This window comes from Anabas testudineus, chromosome 2 (assembly GCF_900324465.2).
Source record: "Anabas testudineus chromosome 2, fAnaTes1.2, whole genome shotgun sequence".
NCBI classification, from domain to species: Eukaryota; Metazoa; Chordata; class Actinopteri; order Anabantiformes; family Anabantidae; genus Anabas; species Anabas testudineus.
In genome coordinates this window covers 23936610-23955109 of record NC_046611.1, presented here as the reverse complement: position 1 = coordinate 23955109, position 18500 = coordinate 23936610, and the positions used below count along the sequence as shown (strand labels likewise).

The following is an 18500-nucleotide window of genomic DNA, read 5'->3' as shown; positions in this document are numbered from 1 at the left end:
TATCCACAAGCCTCGTCTTTCTACCCTCCTCCCGCTCTGTTTACTTTTCGTTCCTTCAATCAGTAACTTCCATGAGTCAGTGCCACACATGACACTGTGTTGTATCTGTGAGAACACGCGCACAAAGGACCTACTGTACATGTATGGGTGGGATGAATTTCATGTTATACTGTAGGAAGAAAACATCCAACACTGGAGGTTCTTAAAACAGAAAAAGTGAAGGAGAGAGAACGCAGCAGGAACAAATGATTAATAACTTTCAATCTTTTTTCAATTAGTTCAACTAATATGTAAAAGCCCCCTCATTCCAACAAGATATGAGGGTACATATAAAAATGTACATATAAAGGCTTGGTTTCTATTATCTAAATACTCCCAGGAGAATCCAGACCTTGCCAATCAATACCAAAAGCTTTGGCTGCCAACCTCTTCATTGATTGATTGCATTTTATTTTTACCTTGTTTAATCACTTCAGGTTGTTGGATACTTATTACTCTGTCCTGATAAGACCTGTGTCTAAATTCCCTGACCTCAGGCCTACAGGGCTACGAAGGTGAAGAATGACAACCTTTGTTGGTTATTCTAGGATTATTAAACCAAAGTCCATGTTTAACTTTTCTTACTCAAGAAAAATCTAATTTATCTACACAAATGAAAAATACTCTCAGGAATGAATATCTTTCTGTCTCTCTCTCTGACAAACACATTCAGTTGATCCTGTCCTCTGCTGGGCCTATCTCTGTAAACTGGTACTAATTCGTGTAAATATTGGGTAGAGTTCTGAGGTGGGATGAGATAACCTATTTGTCACATAACCAGCCAGCCATTCAGCCTCCACTGATCAAACAGCATATCAAGTGCTCCACACACACACAGTGCTGCAACATCATGACAAGCAGTTCATACACACATTCACAATCACCTTTAAAATAGTGAAGAACTATAAACATTTGTGAAACCTCTTTGTGTTTTTGTACATCCAGCCATGACAAAAAACTGGACTGCTTTAAACAGTTCAGACAGCTGATTGCTCAAATAATACATACAAAATACACGATCATATATACTATATGATAATGATCCAGACTTTAACATTTTAACCGGTCAAAACTATAGATGATATTTCTTGGTTATTAGCATCTAGTATTATGATTTTTACTCTGATCTGCACTGGAAAGCTCTGTTCTTAAAAAGTGTGTACTATGAAAATAAAATTACCCTTACAACACAATACAGCCAGTGTTAGGAAACTATTAAAACCACTGATTCAATGTAAATATAAACATTTGTGAACATTTACTTTAAAGACATCATTTAAAATTATTCCGTCAGTAAATAATAATAATGCAAAAAGACTTTATCACCTCAGTGGATGAGAATTTTTTTTAATTAACTATTATTGTGAGAAAAGCGTTTTTTCTCGAGGTCTGTAAGGAAAATCAAGAGGGTTGCCATAAAAAATAGTCAACATGGATTGTATTAGGTAACTGCTGAATCATGGTCTATGTAAAGCTTGGCATAAAATTTGGATTAGTAGTCGGTGGCACTGTGGTTACAATATTAATATTATTATATCTGACATATGAGAATTAGGTACAATAATGGATATATATTAATTCTACATTAACAGCTGGTTCATATTGTTAACAGACGCCTCTGTTCAGCACATGTCCTGGTGCACACTGCCACCTATTGCACTAACAAGGTAAAAACTACAAGCTCCAGTGTCTTCTACAGAGATAAAACTATTCTGTTTGATGACAAATATATTGTTTTCTTGTTTCAAATCTTTACCAAAGTTAAATGATCACAGTAAGTGAAATACTCAACCCCAAAGAGTTCATATTGTTTCAGCTACCACACTCAATGAGATATAAAATTTAATTAACTCATTTCTCAAGGGTCAGGTGACTGTGACATTTCAATCACCTGCACTGCCACACAGGTACATTTGGTTCTTCTGAATTTAAATGCTCTGACTGAACATCTGCCTGTCACTTAAGATTTTTCAACAGTAAAACCTGTCTATCAGCCTACTTAGATAAAATTGGAAGGATTTATGTAAACTACAAGAGACTCTACTTTGAAAGTTGACCCATGTAAAATGAATTACATCGTGCATGCTTTATATTTTTATTTTCCTTCATGTAATTAGATTTAAGAGAAAAAAAAAGAGTATTCTAATGAGTACAACAAAAACGCACCTGTTGATGCATTATGTACTACACATCAGCAAACACACTTTGATAGAAACAGCACAGAAGCTACTACGTACATTAATTCTGTTCTATTTAAGTAGTGCCTCATAAAAAATAAAAGAAGGGGCAATTGAGCAATTAATTATACTGTATTTCTTACATTTAGTCATTTGGTAAATGCCTTTATCCAAGGTAACTTACAAGTGGGATCCAAGGTAGGCCTAAGTGTAAGGAAGTCTTTCCAAAAGACAACTACAGCAGTTTGGACAGGGCCAGGACCCTGGTCTCTACACTACCCAGCCGCTTCCTATTGTCAAACTGATTGTATAAAGCAACTTTACATCAACATGATAGAGAATTTCCTATAACAAATGCAAGAGAAGACAGCATTGTTTCTACTCAACAATGAAGTCTAACCACTAACTTAGTGTGTAAAACTTTGTTCAAGAACAGAAATGCTGTCAACGCAACTATGATACTTCATAAGTGTAGGTACACGGGGGAAATGCTTGTGACATGTGTGCCAGTCACTCTCAGATCGCCGGTGAAATTAAATGCTCTTTTTTTTTCATTAAAGCAATCAACGGAGGAGAATCATCACTGAGTGACAGCTCATCATGACACCTATCTCAGCATTATGCAGAACAAACCACAACATGACAAGCAGCATGTGTACAAATATGTTTATTTTGGAGAGCACTTTATGCCATGAACTCGTAGGGGATGGGCTCAAGCAGCTGTGGCTCGTTTTTCTTGGTGCTGACAAAGTGAGCCTCACGGGGAGGAGCAGGCTGAAGAGAAAAGAGGAAATTTTAGTCAACTTGTTTCTTAAAAAACATAAATCGCCTAAATGTTAGCCACATTAAAGTAAGTGGACAAGTTCATACCTGGCGTTTCAGTTCCACCCAAGTGCCTTTCTGCTTGGCCTCCAGTTTCTTGCTCTCGTTTTCTTTGACACGCTGCAGGAAACTGTCCCTGCTCTTTGAGTGCTTCACATGCTCAATACGCACATTAATCCTCTTGGCCAGGATCTTGCCCCTGTGAGAGCCAAAACCATAAATGAGTTTAGACCCAATACAATTTTAAAAGTCTGAGCAGACTGCTTCAGTTTAAACATTTTATCACTCAATTGCCCACAATATATGCATCTTTAACTGTCTCCTCAATGCAACCCCAGGTCAAACAGGAGTTAGACTGGGGTTCTTAAGGAATAAATACTTTTCCCCACATGAATGACCACGGAGGACATAAAGAATCCTGGTGGCAAAGTGAAGATGGGGTCACTCCTTAAATCATGCCTTTGCAATTAGAGTTAAGGTGATGTCAAACTACATGTATGTGGTTTTAAAGGGTTTAACAACTTGCGGATGAATTAGTGTTAAGTTGATAAGCATACAAATGTCACTTAATACTTACTTAACCTGCTTATTGACAATAATGCCAACAGCATGTTGGGTTACATTGTACACACGTCCTGTCTTGCCGTGGTAGCACTTATGAGGCATACCTTTCTGAATGGTACCTGTGCCCTAAAAAAAAATAATACATATAACAATGTATTAAAGAGTAGCAGCTATAGCAACATTCATCGTTACTCTACACTGTAATGATTCAACAAGTTTTTAATTTCCTCTGTCTATTATTTGACAATATGCTCGGTACTTACATATATTTTTTAAGTATTCCATTAACTTACTCAGAAAACTACCCAAAACAAATCCTTCACACTACTGATGCTCTTGGTGTTTGTTTACCCTAAACTATTATCACTGCAATGTCACATTTCAATAATGCTTTACAATATAATCTTGTTTGTCACAATTATTTTAGTGATAAAGAGTAAAAAAATGTTTATACAAAGGTATGCCATACAGTTGCTGATCATACAAACCAGGATTATGTGTGCTGCATCTTACCTTGATGTCAACTATGTCTCCCTTCTTGTAGATGCGCATGTATGTGGACAGAGGAATTGGGCCTGTAAAGTAAAAGAAGAGAATTAGGATCATGCTATTTTCATGATTGTACGAGACCAAATAGAGAAATCTGATTAAACTATGGTCCGATATTAAAAGCAGTATTTAAAATTCACACTCACCATGTTTGCGGAATGGCCTGCTGAACATGTACCGAGTCCCCCTCCTCTTGCCTCTGGTGTTCGTCATGATGCCCTATTACTAAGACAAAATATGCTTAAATTAGTTTTGAAAGAGCAAGAGGGTTATTTCCCAATTTGATCGTATCAAACATTGGCTCACATTAAACTGGATAACGTGTCAAACTGTGTTCATTAAGAGAAAATCAATTTCCACAATATTAGCGTAAAGTCAACATGACTGTGATGGCGTCTATTAAATGCCAGCATGTTTAGCTAAAACTATGACCACTGCGAACAACTTGTCAATTATCTGTCTTCCATTGAAAAGAGTGAAATTGTCTGTTTTATGGTGAATTTAAAGAAACTTTACAGCTGCTTGTTACACCGGCTGCGTAGTTAGCAGGTGTGCTAACGTTAGCACGTTTTTACCATCTATTCTATTTATGTACCACAAACTACTTGGCATTAAAACAAACATATCCATGTCAAACGCCGATTTAAACTGTTGACCCGCATGAACAAAAGATGTTAATGTTAAACACAATAATGACCGTGGCTCTGCAGCCGGGCCCACATGGACAGCCATGCTGCGGCTGATGATCCTATTTAACTAAAAATTTCACCCTCTGCAGTGTGTTTACAGACAATATCAGCTCACTGAGATGTAGGAAAACATTCACGGTGAGTATATAAACGTAATAGTGTACGGATGATGTGATAATAAGGTCGAAAATGCTATTTAAGAAGGAGAACTCCTTACCCCAAGTCTCTACAAGATGGCGGGTACGGCGGAAAGAGAGATTGAAGGACCCCAAACTCCGCCTAGTAAAAAAACAGCTGAGGCAGGCCGCGATATTGCCTGAATGAAACGAGTGAGCAGAGAAAGCAGTGAGAGGAGGATAAGAGCAGACCCAGGGACAGGAAATCTACGGATTACAACTGGTGGCACATCGAATATAGTCAAACAGTGGCTATTAAATTAGTAAATATGTTTGAAACTCAGGTTTAATAGTTGTATATGTTGCAACATGATGCAGATGTTCGCATATTTAAATTAAGCCTGACTACAAGCTATGTAGTTTTTTTGTTTTAGTACTTGTTTGTAGACTGTTTGTTTATGTTAATATATTTGTTTATCATTTTTGTCCCTTTCTTCTATAATGTAAGCCAATGTGTTTCCATCTTGCTGATCACTGTTATCGGTACAGTTTATGATTTAAATGGCTTTCTCTTTGCTTTATAATTGCATAATAACTAGCAAGCTCAGTAGGAATACTAATGTAGAAGTGAAAGTGCTTGCCCTAAAATGCTCTAATACAAATAGGAATTGGCTACCAATTCACAGTCTTTACTCAAAGAAGTAAAAAGTACAAGTAATCCACTAGGAAACAGATTTCACTGAGTATTGTTGAGAATTAACATACTGTGTCAGAATATGTTGTGTGGTGCTGTTGATAACATAAATGTACAGGTCTCATCCAGATTTGTATTCGAGAAGAGAATGATTTCAATGACTTTTCTCAGAATTTAACTTATTTAAAATCATCACAAACATTCATTTAATTTCTTCTGTTCAGAAATGTGCCCTTCAGTTTCTTGCAATAAACAACAGTTAAACTCACTTTTTAATAAGAGAAAATATTTTTTGTAAACTAACTTCACATTAATACTGTAAGCAAGAGATTATGGTTGTCATAATTTATCATTTGATTATTTTTTGTAATAATAATCTGCATCTGATAAGAAAAGAAGAACGAATATGTCAAATAAATAAAGTTGAGTAATACATAGTATCACCGCTGAATTAGAGTTGTAGTGGGAGTAAAAGTAACGTAAAGTAATTAATGGACAGTAATTAACTACAGTACTTGAGTAAATGTTCCTGCTCTCGCCACTAACATGCGCATGCGCAAAACTTGTGTACAGCGGCAAACCTTTCATTTCTTTAACTGGGACATATTGTCAAATGTTTTCACATTATTTTATTTGACCTCGACGGATGCGCTCTTCTCAGACGCTCATGAGAACATGTGACAGTCGCAGCTCAAACGACACGCTGCTCTTCACCTGAGGGGGATTAAGCGAAGACGGAAGCGACGTGCGGTCGGACGTTCTGTCGCGAGCGCAGCAGTACCTGCCCTCACGCGGGGAGCCAGCCCAGTCTTGTCAGCGCGCGGTGGTGTAGTGGAAGATGGCGCTAGCCGAATGGAAATCCTAATGACAGTCTCCAAATTTGCCTCTTTTTGTACCATGGTGAGTGCACGACAGTCTCATTCTAGCGTCAGCGTGGCTGTAGGGCGACATAGAAACAGTGGCTGCGCTGTTATTGGCCTTTTAAACCGTGGAATTGTAGGTAAACCCAGTGAATTGTGGTCTCAGTGCTAGCCAAGCAGTTTTCCGATCATAGCAGAGCGAGCAGCCACCCACTACCTTCTCTGCTCTGCTCCTTTATGCTAACGCAAGTACACGGACACACTTCTGTGTTAACTGTTTTAAAAGTCGTGTCTCGATGAGTTTTTTGTATCATATTTAGTAAATATTGTTGGAGCACAGTAGCAATGCACCTGCTCTAGCGGGTGGTCTTAGCTAACTAGCTAACACGAAGGTAACTAAAGCTAAACCAGTGTTGCAGCTTGCCAGCAACTGGAACACAGCTGGATAATGAATGACTTCAGACCGAGAGATTATTAATCTGCAGTATGTGTGGGGAAACCGTGAAAAAGGACAAGTTGGTGTGTTGGCTTTTGACAAACTCCCAGGTATTATTAAAAGAGGCAATGACGACATGGTTTAACATTAGCTGCGCAGCTGTGAACTCGTACTAGGTCTATGTCCTCTCAGTCTGTTGATTTCTACATATCGCATTGTACTATATTAACTTTCTGTATTAACTAATTCATACTGAAGGGGTTTGTATTTCCCAGCACAACCAAGTAAGTCCTGTGGTAACTTCATAAACATCTGCATTTTAATTTAGTCTATTTGGATATATGCAATGTTGTCACCCAAGCTAAGTTTTACATTTAAAAGCCTATTTGGGATAAGCATAAACTATGACCAGGAAAAGCCAACTCCACTCTCAGTTAAAAATGACAGATGTTTTTAGTTTTAATGGAAGAAAAGACTAGAGTTAGTGTGGCGTGGGGAAAGTGCAGACTCTTGGAGTTTTAAGCATTAGTTTTAGAAAGGCAGTAAATGACCTTGAAGATGCCAAGTTGCTTCAGCTTAATTTGGCACTCGCTTACTGATGTACACACAGTGTTTTTCTGTCATTTGTTATTTTTCCGTTCATAGTAAAAGCTGAGTTTACAGTCTGTATTGCTTCAAGAAAATAAAAGAATATTTGAGGCATTTGTACATTTACAGGGCGCCAATGCCTCTGCTCTGGAGAAAGAAATTGGATCTGAGCAGTTTCCAGTCAATGAGCACTACTTTGGCCTTGTCAATGTAAGTGAACGACACTCTGTGATGAAGACTTAGTGTTTTGAACACATTTCCACCTGACTCATGCTGCATACCATATGTGATTTTTAGTTTGGGAACACCTGCTACTGCAACTCGGTGCTGCAGGCTCTGTACTTCTGCCGGCCCTTCCGGGAGAAGATCTTGGCGTATCGCAGTCAGCCTCGGCGGAAGGAGAACCTGCTCACCTGCCTTGCAGATCTGTTTCATAGTATTGCCAACCAGAAAAGGAAAGTGGGTGTCATACCACCCAAAAAGTTCATTACACGACTGCGCAAGGAGAATGGTGAGACAAAGCTAATACATTTATAGATTTCAAATTTGTTTGATCCCTTTTTGGCCAAAGATGGTGGGGCTTTGGCATTAAGTTGATTATTTAATTGTTTAAGACAACTTTTGTTATTTATTTTTAAGACTATTTTTAGCATTTCAGCCATTATTAGATAGCGGTAGATAGGAAACATGGGAAGAGAGAGAGGGTGTGACATGCAACAAGGATCCTCAACCGGACTCAAACTGGGAACATTGCACTTATGTGGCATGTACACAAAATATAATGTTACCAGAGCATCTTTTGTCATTTATACTAAATGACAAAATGGCAGCCAAATATCTGTCCTCATTATTCATTTTACACAGGTCCTGGCATCTCAATATCACAAATATGACATCCACCATGACGTATAACACACACACAAGAAATACATTGCGTATTGTATAGAACAATAATGGTGGATGAACCAAGTACTGATATACTCTTGCTAGTTTTGTACATTTAAGACATGTTTCAAATTATGCTAATATGCTTTAAGTTCAACATTATAATAAATAATAATGAAGCATGATTCCTTTTCTTAAGAGCAATGTGTGTGATGCAAGGTTGGAGAAACAGGGAAAAACCAGTACAACATACATTTCAGAGGATATCAGAGTTTACTGGTTAGTGTTTGTGTAAGACTTGGTTTATGTTAAGCATCAAATAACCATATAATAACCAATAGACCAATTTTTTCATCCTCCTCATTCTGCTGCTGGCTCATTACAGCATTTGTCCACTGCATGGTACCACCTGAACTCAACTCTACTTTGTTCCCTTTTGGTACCAAGTACTTCATTTTCAGCTGCAAATAGTAGCTCCTCAGTGTAGCTGGTTGTTATAGCAACGCCACATGAAACTACCATGAACTACCGTGAAAGTGGCTGCACACACAGGAACAATGGGGATTATTAAAGCAATGTTTCTCTGTATGTTGCCACAGCAAGGAGACTTACTTTGTTTTGGAAGAGACTGAAAGCAGTAAGTTGAAAGACTGCTGAAAAATATCAGAAGAATATGGGAAATACATCAGAGTTCAGAGTACAAGACAACTGTGGTTACAGCAGCAGCAGGACTACTCTCTGACCAATCAGTAGCCTGCGCTGTTTTCATGTCACCTTTTGTTATTACCTCAGCTCTCTTGGAACTTTTGACAGAGGAGATACCAAATTACCAGGTACCAGGTGTTATTTACAACATTTGTCCGATGGAAAACCAAAAAAGGCGGTAACATGCTGTGGTCTCTTGAGTCTCTTTGTTTCTCCTCCAGCAAGGCGTTAATGTCTGACCAACCAAACATGTTGCTCAAGTAAAGCAAACTAATTAGCATATTGTGTGCATGACTACACTTTTGCTTTAGTCTCAATGTAAAATCCAGTTTTTCTTTAAAAAAAACATGGTGGCTGGTCCCACAAAACATGCCATGAGAACTTCACACCTTTTCACCCCCAACTGCCAAAGTTACGTTAAATACACACACTGAAATAAAACGGATGCATCTTGCATTTCATATAGGACGGGCAGCAAATCTGCCTAATAATCCCACCTTAAATGTGCAGTGTAAAAAGGTCTTTATTGTCCCATGTCTCTTTGTTGACTCTTTGAAAAAAACCTAGAAGTACCTGTTGAATGCAAACACTCTAAAACATTTCTCTCTACTTTCTGTCTCAGAGCTGTTTGACAACTACATGCAGCAGGATGCCCATGAGTTTCTGAACTACCTGCTCAACACCATTGCTGATCTGCTTCAGGAGGAGAGGAAGCAGGAGAAGACCAATGGCCGTCTTGCCAACGGCACCCTGGACTCTCAGAACAACAACAGCAATGCCACGCCTGCCCCCACCTGGGTCCACGAGATCTTCCAAGGCACTCTGACCAATGAGACGCGCTGCCTCACCTGTGAAACGGTAATACTCTTCGTGGCTGCTTTCATATGTGAGAGAAATCTAAGTGGCATGCAACAAATATCTTTTTACCTAATTTATAAACTAAAAATTATAGACGCTGATTTTAGGGATTAGTAAACTTTTTAAAAGATGATTTGAGCTAAGCTATGCTGTGTATATAGTAGTTTCTGTCAGTGTGCATGTGTAAGAAAAAGTTTTAGATAAGGACGTTTATGGCCCTGGCTATCATAGCATGAGAGACATTTCAATAGTATTCTAAATTGATCAAGCAGACTTTTTATGTCCTTGTTTCTTTTCAGATAAGCAGCAAAGATGAGGACTTTCTGGACCTTTCAGTGGATGTAGAACAGAATACCTCCATCACCCACTGCCTCAGGTAAATTAAAACAGCACAGGTGGTTGCAGACTAACATTAGTTATTAAGCAAGCAGCATTAGTAGTTAAAGTCAATTTATAATTTCTGGCTTTCTTTGAACTTTGTTGTAATAAATTTGATTTTGTTTGGGTTTTACACACCAGTGAATGATTAGTTAATCATAAGCTGCAAATCTATTATGAGAATTGTTAGTTGCTGGCCAAGTTAATAGAAATCTTTTCAAAATACTATAACATAATGCAAAAAATGTAGACGAAATGTTGTCTAGCATTACAACACTACTTGGTGTTGAATCGTATGTATTTTGAGCATGTGACTTTTAAAGTAGTAGTAGCATTTTAGAGGTTGTAGTTAACACCATGAATGTAAACTTTGTAGATCTTTTTTGCACAGTTAGTAAAGAACATTAAATTAAACTTAACTTCTTGCTGTTTATGTCACCAACATGCATTTGAAGAATTCAGTATTATCACTATCCCTTTTCAGAGAATGAAATCATTTGTAGATGTGGACTGACCAGTTTTCTCTGTTTGTCTCAGAGGTTTCAGTAACACAGAGACACTGTGCAGCGAGTATAAATACTACTGTGAAGAATGTAGAAGCAAACAGGAGGCACACAAGAGGTTAGTGACAGGTTCATTGTGTATGAATTTCAGTGATGGTTTTTTAATACCAAGAACATTGAAATCTTGTGTCTGACGCTGCAATATATGTGTGACATAGAATGCGTGTAAAGAAACTGCCGATGATCCTGGCTCTGCACCTGAAGCGCTTTAAATACATGGAGCAGTTGCAGCGCTACACCAAGCTGTCCTATCGTGTTGTCTTCCCCCTGGAGCTCCGCCTCTTTAACACTTCCGGGGATGCCACCAATCCCGAGAGACTCTATGACCTGGTTGCTGTGGTGGTGCACTGTGGGAGGTATGTAGACAGAATATTACCAGAAACAGACTTTTAATTGTTTTAATAATATGCATTTGAACCTATTGGCCCAAAAACAGAAGTACAGGATCAGGATCAAAATAACATGTCACAGCAGCATCTCATCCATCACTGTTCAGCTGCCTGTCTCTGTTTTCCCAGCTCCCAAAACAGTTTAGTCCCAAGACTAATAGAAATTACAGAGCAAGAGAAATTTATAGTAAAACTTGTCTGGAGCCCGACAGGTGTAAATTACCTGTGCCTGACTGGGGTTTTATTTGCCACAGTTATTTTCAGAGAAGAGATTATTTTTAGTACAAGGGATGAGACAGTGTAGTTGGACCACATTGACATAAAAACATAATTGTCACTATTTAGAGAAGAAGTATTTGGCACTTTGTTGCTTGGTTTGAGTCAATGGTTTCTTGTGTAAGACAAAAAATGTCAGTTTGAGAGAAACCCAGTGCTTAACTAATCAGCTCACTCCAACACTGTATCAACTTTAGTCATCTTTATATAATTAATAAGCACTTTAATGGAACAGTTTTGAGAAATCTAGTGAACTAAACATTAGCACTGTATTGTTTCATTTCACCATTATTATAGAATTTTTTTTGTCTCACGCTTACACACACAAAGCAAATGAATAGTTGAAAACATTGATTCAAGCACATGGTGCTATTAGGATTTGGCAGCATTGACCAGTTCTGATGTCACCCCCACGCTCACACAACCAGTTCTGGTCGAACTTTCACATTTCTACTATTTGCATTTTAACATATGAGCATTTAAATGTTCAGCTTATAGCAGCAGAGGTGTCTGCTTGTCCTGGCTTGTCAAACCTGTTTAATGGATATTTTTATCAGTTCACTCTTTAAATGTTGAATGTTCAATGAACTCTGCAGCGAAGCAGCTGTATGCAAGTGCAATAATCATTACCAACTCTACCATCCAGGGTTGTGAATGTTTTACACACAGTCTTGTGAAAACACCCATAAAGCCAGAAGGAAAAGGTTTGTTTATAAAATGTCTTCTTTCTTTTCAGTGGTCCAAACAGGGGGCACTACATCGCCATTGTGAAAAGTCATGACTTCTGGCTGCTGTTTGATGATGATATTGTAGAGGTGAGTGACTTCATTTGTAGTAGTTTGTCTTTTAGGTGCTAATGTTGTGTTTTCTAACCCTGCTACATGTCACCTTTGTACTCTTGTAGAAAATTGATGCACAGGCCATAGAAGAATTTTACGGTCTCACTTCTGAAATCTCCAAGAACTCTGAGTCGGGTTATATCCTCTTCTACCAGTCCAGAGACTAAATGTGGAGACTTCACCACCGAAACCAGGAGGGAAAAAAAACGAAGCTGGACCATATACACACCACAGCAGCCTGCATGGTGTCCTACCTGCCCGTACAGCTGTGCTTTAACGCACTCAGTGCTGCAGCTCAGTTGTGGAAGTGCCCCCATATGTACCAGCTGTCCCACCTGGCCTCCATGTATTTCCTACCCCACCCCTCTATCCTCTTTGCTCTGGGTGGACACTGCTGCTGCAGAGACAATGAGACAATAATGAATGAAAACTGTGTCAAGATTGTTTTCTAAAAGACGTTGAATGAGGGTTGTACAGATGTTGGTTTAGTTGTATGAGTGGTGTATTTGTTTTTGCCTTGGGTTTGGGGTTGAATGGGTATTTAATAATTCACATGATGTAATATTGACCCAGTGTGTTCACCCCCCACACACTGTTACTGTGCACAGGGATTTACTGAGAGTGGATCATGTTGTTGATCATTGAGAGGAGAATGGGTGGGGGGTGAGGGTCCCACTCAAGGGGCACCCTGGGTTGTGTATTTCTACAGTGTACAGAATGGTATTTGTATAAATATTACAAGAAGATAATATTATCATTGGAAAATGTCAGACCTTGAGAAGATGTATTAACACTATGGTGCACTTTTGATACCGTTTTGTAGGTGTTAGCAAGTTTAATGTGAGGGTTTGCTTAAAGGCCTGTTGTGAAGCGATCATTTTCTGTTTTAAAGAAAAAGAAATAAAGCCAGTAAAATCAGTCAGGGTGCGCTCTCCTCTTTCCACAGGTGCGCACTGATGACTCATAGGAGCTCAACGTCGCCCCCTAGCGCCGCTACGTGGAAGCTCTGCTTTCCCACTGCAACAGGGTTATTTTTAATCCATTCAGACCTAAAATGTGTTTTGGAATAACGCCCTTGCACACAGTCAGCTAACTGTGCCGCGTTAAGTGTCTTGATATATGCACATCAACAACTCAGACATCGGCTCCTTGTCAGCCAAGGTGTTGTAGAGGCAGCGCTGCAAGGGTGGAGAGATGAGGCATGAAGATGGACGGAGGGGAGGAGACTGGTGACACACATCAGGGTTGCTGTTAATAGCACAGACAGGACCAGAATAGCAGGGAGTCTCTGCATCTGCCATCTTCTTATCTGAAACCCGAGCAAGGCAGCACAAAATCACTGAAACCAACCAAGCTCTGTGTTGGTGTTGGTGTTAGTGCCGTGTGAGCAGGATTGAACTTTACCAGATGGAGAATAAATACAGCAGCATAAACCCATGACTGGGGGAGAAAGAGGCGTTTTACCACTAGAGGAGTGACAAAAAACCTGCACCTGGACACAGTGTCACACCTGTCTTTGTCCTTGAGACAACACACACACACACACTCCAGACATTCAGCCCGTTAACTGAGTTCAACTGGTCTCAGGGAGTCTGGCCCATTTGGGACTCCTCCATCACCATCACCATCATCGACCTCCTCCTCCACACACACACCCTCCTCCTCCTCCTCCTCCTCCCATCCGCCGCTTCTCCTCTCGCAGCTCCCTGCACAGCCGCAGTCCACGGCGATGCGCCGTTAACGGCAGAGCCGCTCAGCGCTCTTTTTGTCTCCTTCCTCTTCCATCGACCCTGCTTTGAGGCACAGGGGACCAGCATCCTCCCTCCCCTGGCTGCGACTCTTGTCAGCCGGCGCCGCGCCATCCTTATCAATAACATGGACATACAAGGCTGTGGTTCTTCCATCTAGACGGGAAGTCTCACCTCGCACACTCAAGGTAGGCTGGGTGTCGGCGAAATTCAATTACTGTGCATCACCGACATGCATGAAAATGAAGGCTGCCCGTTTTTTCCACTCTAGCATCCTTCTGCTGACGTGGAGCCACCACCGTGTTTATCTGCTGCAAGGTGCACGGGCTAAACCCCGCACCATGTGGCCGCCGGTGTATGGCGTTAGAGAGAGCCTGTATTTCCACGACGGGCGCGGTGTCTCCTGTTGTGCACCGCGGCACCTGCTCTCTGACAGCTGTGGAAACGACTGCTAGTGGAGATTTATTGATATCCGCCGTGGCCTGACATTTTCTCTTTCCTCCACTTGTGCATACCTTGATAAAAGGCTCTGCACATGTGGCCTAACATCTGTAAAGGCCTTTGTTAGAACAGGAGTCCCTGTCTGTCCCAGGGGACAATAGATGACCTGTTAATGCGACTCAGCTGAAGTGGGGTTTTTTTTTATTTGTGTACAATCTTGAATTATTTATAGAAAAGATTTCATAAAGATGAGACGTAGAATAAAAGGGGTTTGTTTTTAGTGTCAGCCCAAGGTTTGTATTTCTAGTTCTAAAACAGTAGTCCTATGGTTAGTGTGTGCTCCTGCGTCCACACACACACACACACACACACACACATACATTGACCAGTATTGCTGTATACGGACGCTGTTTGTCAAACATTCAACTCATCGTTGCAGTGTGTGTCACTTTTCAGACGGGGGCCACAATGAGTGAAGAGCCACCTGTTACCTCCAGCTGGCTGACCCCTGACCCCACAGCGTGGGCCAGCGGAGGCGGGGGATCCATCGACAACAGCACCAGCCTGGGAATGTTTCCACCGGAGGACCCACTCCCGCCCAGCGAGCTGCCCTTGCTGGTGAACCCCTGGGACATTGTGCTGTGCTCATCGGGGACTCTGATCGCCTGTGAGAACGCCTTGGTGGTGCTGGTGATCTGGCAGAACCCAGCGCTCCGAGCCCCCATGTTCCTGCTGATCGGCAGCCTGGCGCTGGCCGACCTTCTGGCCGGCTTGGGCCTTGTGCTTCACTTCACCTGTGCCTACCTGCTTCGCTCCGACTCGGCTCAGCTGCTGACCGTGGGCCTGGTGGTGGCCTCGTTCTCGGCCTCTGTCTTCAGCCTGCTGGCCATCACCATCGACCGCTACCTGTCGCTTTACTACGCCCTCACCTACAACTCGGAGCGGACGGCGGCCTTCACCTACACCATGCTCGTGTTGCTGTGGGGTCTCTCCCTGTGTCTGGGGCTGCTGCCGGTCACAGGGGTCAACTGCCTGGCAGAGGAGGCCACGTGCAGCGTGGTGCGGCCGCTGACCAAGAACAATATCGCCGTGCTGTCCGTCTCCTTCCTGCTGCTCTTTGGCCTCATGCTGCAACTCTACGTCCAAATCTGCAAGATCGTGATGCGCCACGCGCACCAGATCGCCCTCCAGCATCACTTCTTGGCTGCCACGCCCCACTACGTCACAACACGGAAGGGCGTGTCGACGCTGGCCATCATCCTGGGTACCTTTGCTGCATGCTGGATGCCATTCACTGTCTACTCCCTCATTGCCGACTACACCTACCCTCCACTCTACACCTACGCCACGCTGGTGCCTGCCACCTACAACTCCGTCATCAACCCGGTCATCTACGCCTTCAGGAACCAGGAGATCCAGAAGGCGCTGTGGCTGGTGTGCTGCGGCTGCGTGCCAGCGAGTGTGGCCCAGCGTGCACGGACCCCAAGTGATGTCTGACCAGGCAGACCCAGGTGGAGAGAGAGAGGCACCCTGGGTCAGCTCTGCTCCTCACTGGACCTGTCCAGTGGCACAGAAAGCAGCAGCCTCGGAGGTCAGGGGACGTGGCAGAGGGCTGTGGATTCAGTTCTGGATGGAAATGGCAGAGGCAGTTTGGTTTGTCCACAGCCCGCATGGATGGATGGCGTTTTTGTTTTATTTGTTAAACACTATAGGGCAATGCATCTCTCCGTCTTCCCCAGTCAAGGCGGCCACTGCGCGGGCTGCATCCCGCCCCCTCTTGTTCAACCCGTGCCACTCCCTTTCTCTGTTCTGCAGAAAGCGCTGAGTGGATCCCATGTTACAGGCGGCAGCTGTATATAGAGTGTGCATGCAGTTCACAGCACTGGAGCTTTGGTTCACACTGCTTTTTTTTTTTTTTTCTTAGGGAGGGATTACAGTTTGCGTGCGTAAAAACTCACAGCAGATTAACAGAGTCGTGTGTGCGTGAGGAGAGCGGAGAGCAGAAGCGGCTGAATGTGCAGGCACTTCCACAGTAAAGCCTGTCTGGAGCAGCATCCCGACGCTGTGCTGCTGCACTCTGGACGTGCGTCGAAAGCTAAAGAGCCGCGGAGAGTTAAAAATAGACCCGGCGCTTTCTGATGCTCGTCCTGCACAGACGCCGAGAGAGAGAGAGAGAGAGAGAGAGATCAAGCCGCTTCGCCTTGTCCTCTCCTCTCCTCTCCCATTTTCTGTGTTCACTCCTCCCGGATCGTGCGTGTACGTGTTTTAGTTCATCCAGAGTCTGGGAATCTGAAGAGAAAGCCCCAGGAGACCCCCCCCCCCCCCCCTCACACACACACCATTAACCCCCACTCCTCCATTTTTTATTAGTACGGAGTCAAAACGAATATAGGCGTGCTGGATTATGTAATCATCTTGCTATATAATTTAATCAATGTCACTGGAGAAATCACAATGAATTAGAGAGAGAGAGAATTTAAAGATATTAAATTGAAGACATCCTACAGGAGATTAATGCAACTGATCAAATAACTATAGACAATATAGACAAAAGGCCAAAATTCAAAATGACACGTGATTTCTTTCTTTGCCTCAAAATCTGCTGACATTGTATGTACCTCCAGGTATTTGATCACCTTTGACCCCTAAAGAACTTCACAGTAACCACACAATGCCTGATATGCATACTAGACTGCAGTGGCATTTGCATGCAGCAAGCTCCTGAGTTCTGTGAGGTAGGTCACACAGGGCGCTGCAGGTGATATGTCATGGTAGCCTGATGTCATCGTGACCCTAATAACTTTATGTATAATGTACCACAGTGTACCTCACCAGTATTACATTGTAAGTGTTACAATCCTCATTGGATTTGCACCCGTTCTTAAAGATGTGGAATAGTTAGCTGTATAGTGCAGTAAAGTTTTGAGTTCAGTGGTGCTATACTGTCATTTGATAGATCAACACCAATCGGCTGTGCTGCATTAGGATTTTTTTTTTCCTCAAATTTAGTCTGCAAGCCCCCAGAAACCATGGATGCTGATTTATCATTCATACAGATTGTGTCAGCAATAACTAGCCTGTGATTGGTAGTTATTTTTTAGATGTGAAGCAATACCCAGAGAGCAATAACATCCATGTCCCGCCATGACTTCTTCCTGCAGAGTGAAGTACCATAATGGGCGCTCGGGTGGGGATGGGCTGTAGTGAACCGGCTCAGTGAGCTATAAGTGATGCTTCAGTGATACATGTTCACATAGGTGACATAATGTTCACTCCTGCGCTTGAAAAAAGTTCAAACAACTCATTTGACACAGTGACATCACTGCCTCGTTCCTCCACAATGTTCTTTCTGACTGAAAATTGGGCTTCGGTCATTTTTTGGAACACCAGGAAGAACTTTCTGTTCTTCGGTGGCCCCTGCCTTCTTTGAGCATACCGACTGGCCTGAGTGTTGTAACCTCAAGTGTCAGTGCGTGATTATGGACTGTGTTTTTGTGCATACGGTATGAGTTGCATGGCCTCTGGGTGTGCGTATGTGTGTGTGTTTGTGATTCAGCAGCTGAGCAGACCATAATCTGTCTCGTGGTTGGGGAGGGGAGTAACACAGGTCTGAGGAATATAAATTCCTGTTCACTCCCTGACCTTAAAGGATAAAGCTGCCAGTCTTCCTGTCAATTCTGAGAGAAGTGGCCTCGTTACATATTTGTGGGGATTTTTAAAGGGTGACAGGACTAGGACGCGGGCGCTCCAGCACTTCAAGCCAAAGTGAAAGGGACTCTGAACGAACTGGGGTCCCAGTCCTCCTTTCTGTCTCTATATCACCTATTCTACTCTAGTTCTGATCGAGGCTGGTGTCCGTTAAGTGACCTCCGAATGATTCTATG

At 42.1% G+C, this 18500-nt stretch overlaps 3 protein-coding genes across 3 annotated transcripts; 2 read left to right on the top strand and 1 right to left on the bottom strand.

Annotated features, from left to right (window-relative positions):
* Nucleotides 1–2867: 2867 nt before the first annotated feature.
* rpl21 (ribosomal protein L21) lies at nucleotides 2868–5159 on the bottom strand. Its single transcript, XM_026361184.1, has 6 exons — nucleotides 5058–5159; nucleotides 4298–4376; nucleotides 4116–4177; nucleotides 3616–3728; nucleotides 3087–3237; nucleotides 2868–2990 (listed from the first exon to the last, which is right to left on the bottom strand). The coding sequence occupies exons 2-6, from the start codon at nucleotides 4362–4364 to the stop codon at nucleotides 2901–2903; spliced, it is 483 nt and encodes a 160-aa protein (XP_026216969.1). The 5' UTR covers nucleotides 4365–4376; nucleotides 5058–5159; the 3' UTR covers nucleotides 2868–2900.
* Nucleotides 5160–6214: 1055 nt separating this feature from the next.
* Nucleotides 6215–13345, top strand: usp12a (ubiquitin specific peptidase 12a). The gene is made up of 9 exons (XM_026363885.1): nucleotides 6215–6550; nucleotides 7664–7744; nucleotides 7832–8045; nucleotides 9747–9982; nucleotides 10282–10358; nucleotides 10898–10981; nucleotides 11082–11279; nucleotides 12325–12403; nucleotides 12493–13345. Exons 1-9 carry the CDS (start codon nucleotides 6503–6505, stop codon nucleotides 12592–12594), a joined length of 1119 nt encoding a protein of 372 aa, XP_026219670.1. The 5' UTR covers nucleotides 6215–6502; the 3' UTR covers nucleotides 12595–13345.
* A 1739-nt stretch (nucleotides 13346–15084) lies between these two features.
* Nucleotides 15085–16323, top strand: gpr12 (G protein-coupled receptor 12). Its single transcript, XM_026363668.1, has one exon. It carries the CDS (start codon nucleotides 15085–15087, stop codon nucleotides 16111–16113), a length of 1029 nt encoding a protein of 342 aa, XP_026219453.1. The 3' UTR covers nucleotides 16114–16323.
* Nucleotides 16324–18500: the final 2177 nt, after the last annotated feature.

Coding starts and splice junctions, on each gene's coding strand:
- gpr12 (XM_026363668.1), top strand. CDS start 15,085: ATGAGTGAAGAGCCACCTGTTACCTCCAGCTGGCTGACCCCTGACCCC.
- rpl21 (XM_026361184.1), bottom strand. CDS start 4,364: ATGACGAACACCAGAGGCAAGAGGAGGGGGACTCGGTACATGTTCAGC. Junction 4,178..4,297: donor CAGGCCATTCCGCAAACATG/GTGAGTGTGAAT, acceptor TTTACTTTACAG/GCCCAATTCCTCTGTCCACA. Junction 2,991..3,086: donor GGGTGGAACTGAAACGCCAG/GTATGAACTTGT, acceptor TTTTCTCTTCAG/CCTGCTCCTCCCCGTGAGGC.
- usp12a (XM_026363885.1), top strand. CDS start 6,503: ATGGAAATCCTAATGACAGTCTCCAAATTTGCCTCTTTTTGTACCATG. Junction 10,359..10,897: donor TCCATCACCCACTGCCTCAG/GTAAATTAAAAC, acceptor TGTTTGTCTCAG/AGGTTTCAGTAACACAGAGA. Junction 12,404..12,492: donor TTGATGATGATATTGTAGAG/GTGAGTGACTTC, acceptor GTACTCTTGTAG/AAAATTGATGCACAGGCCAT.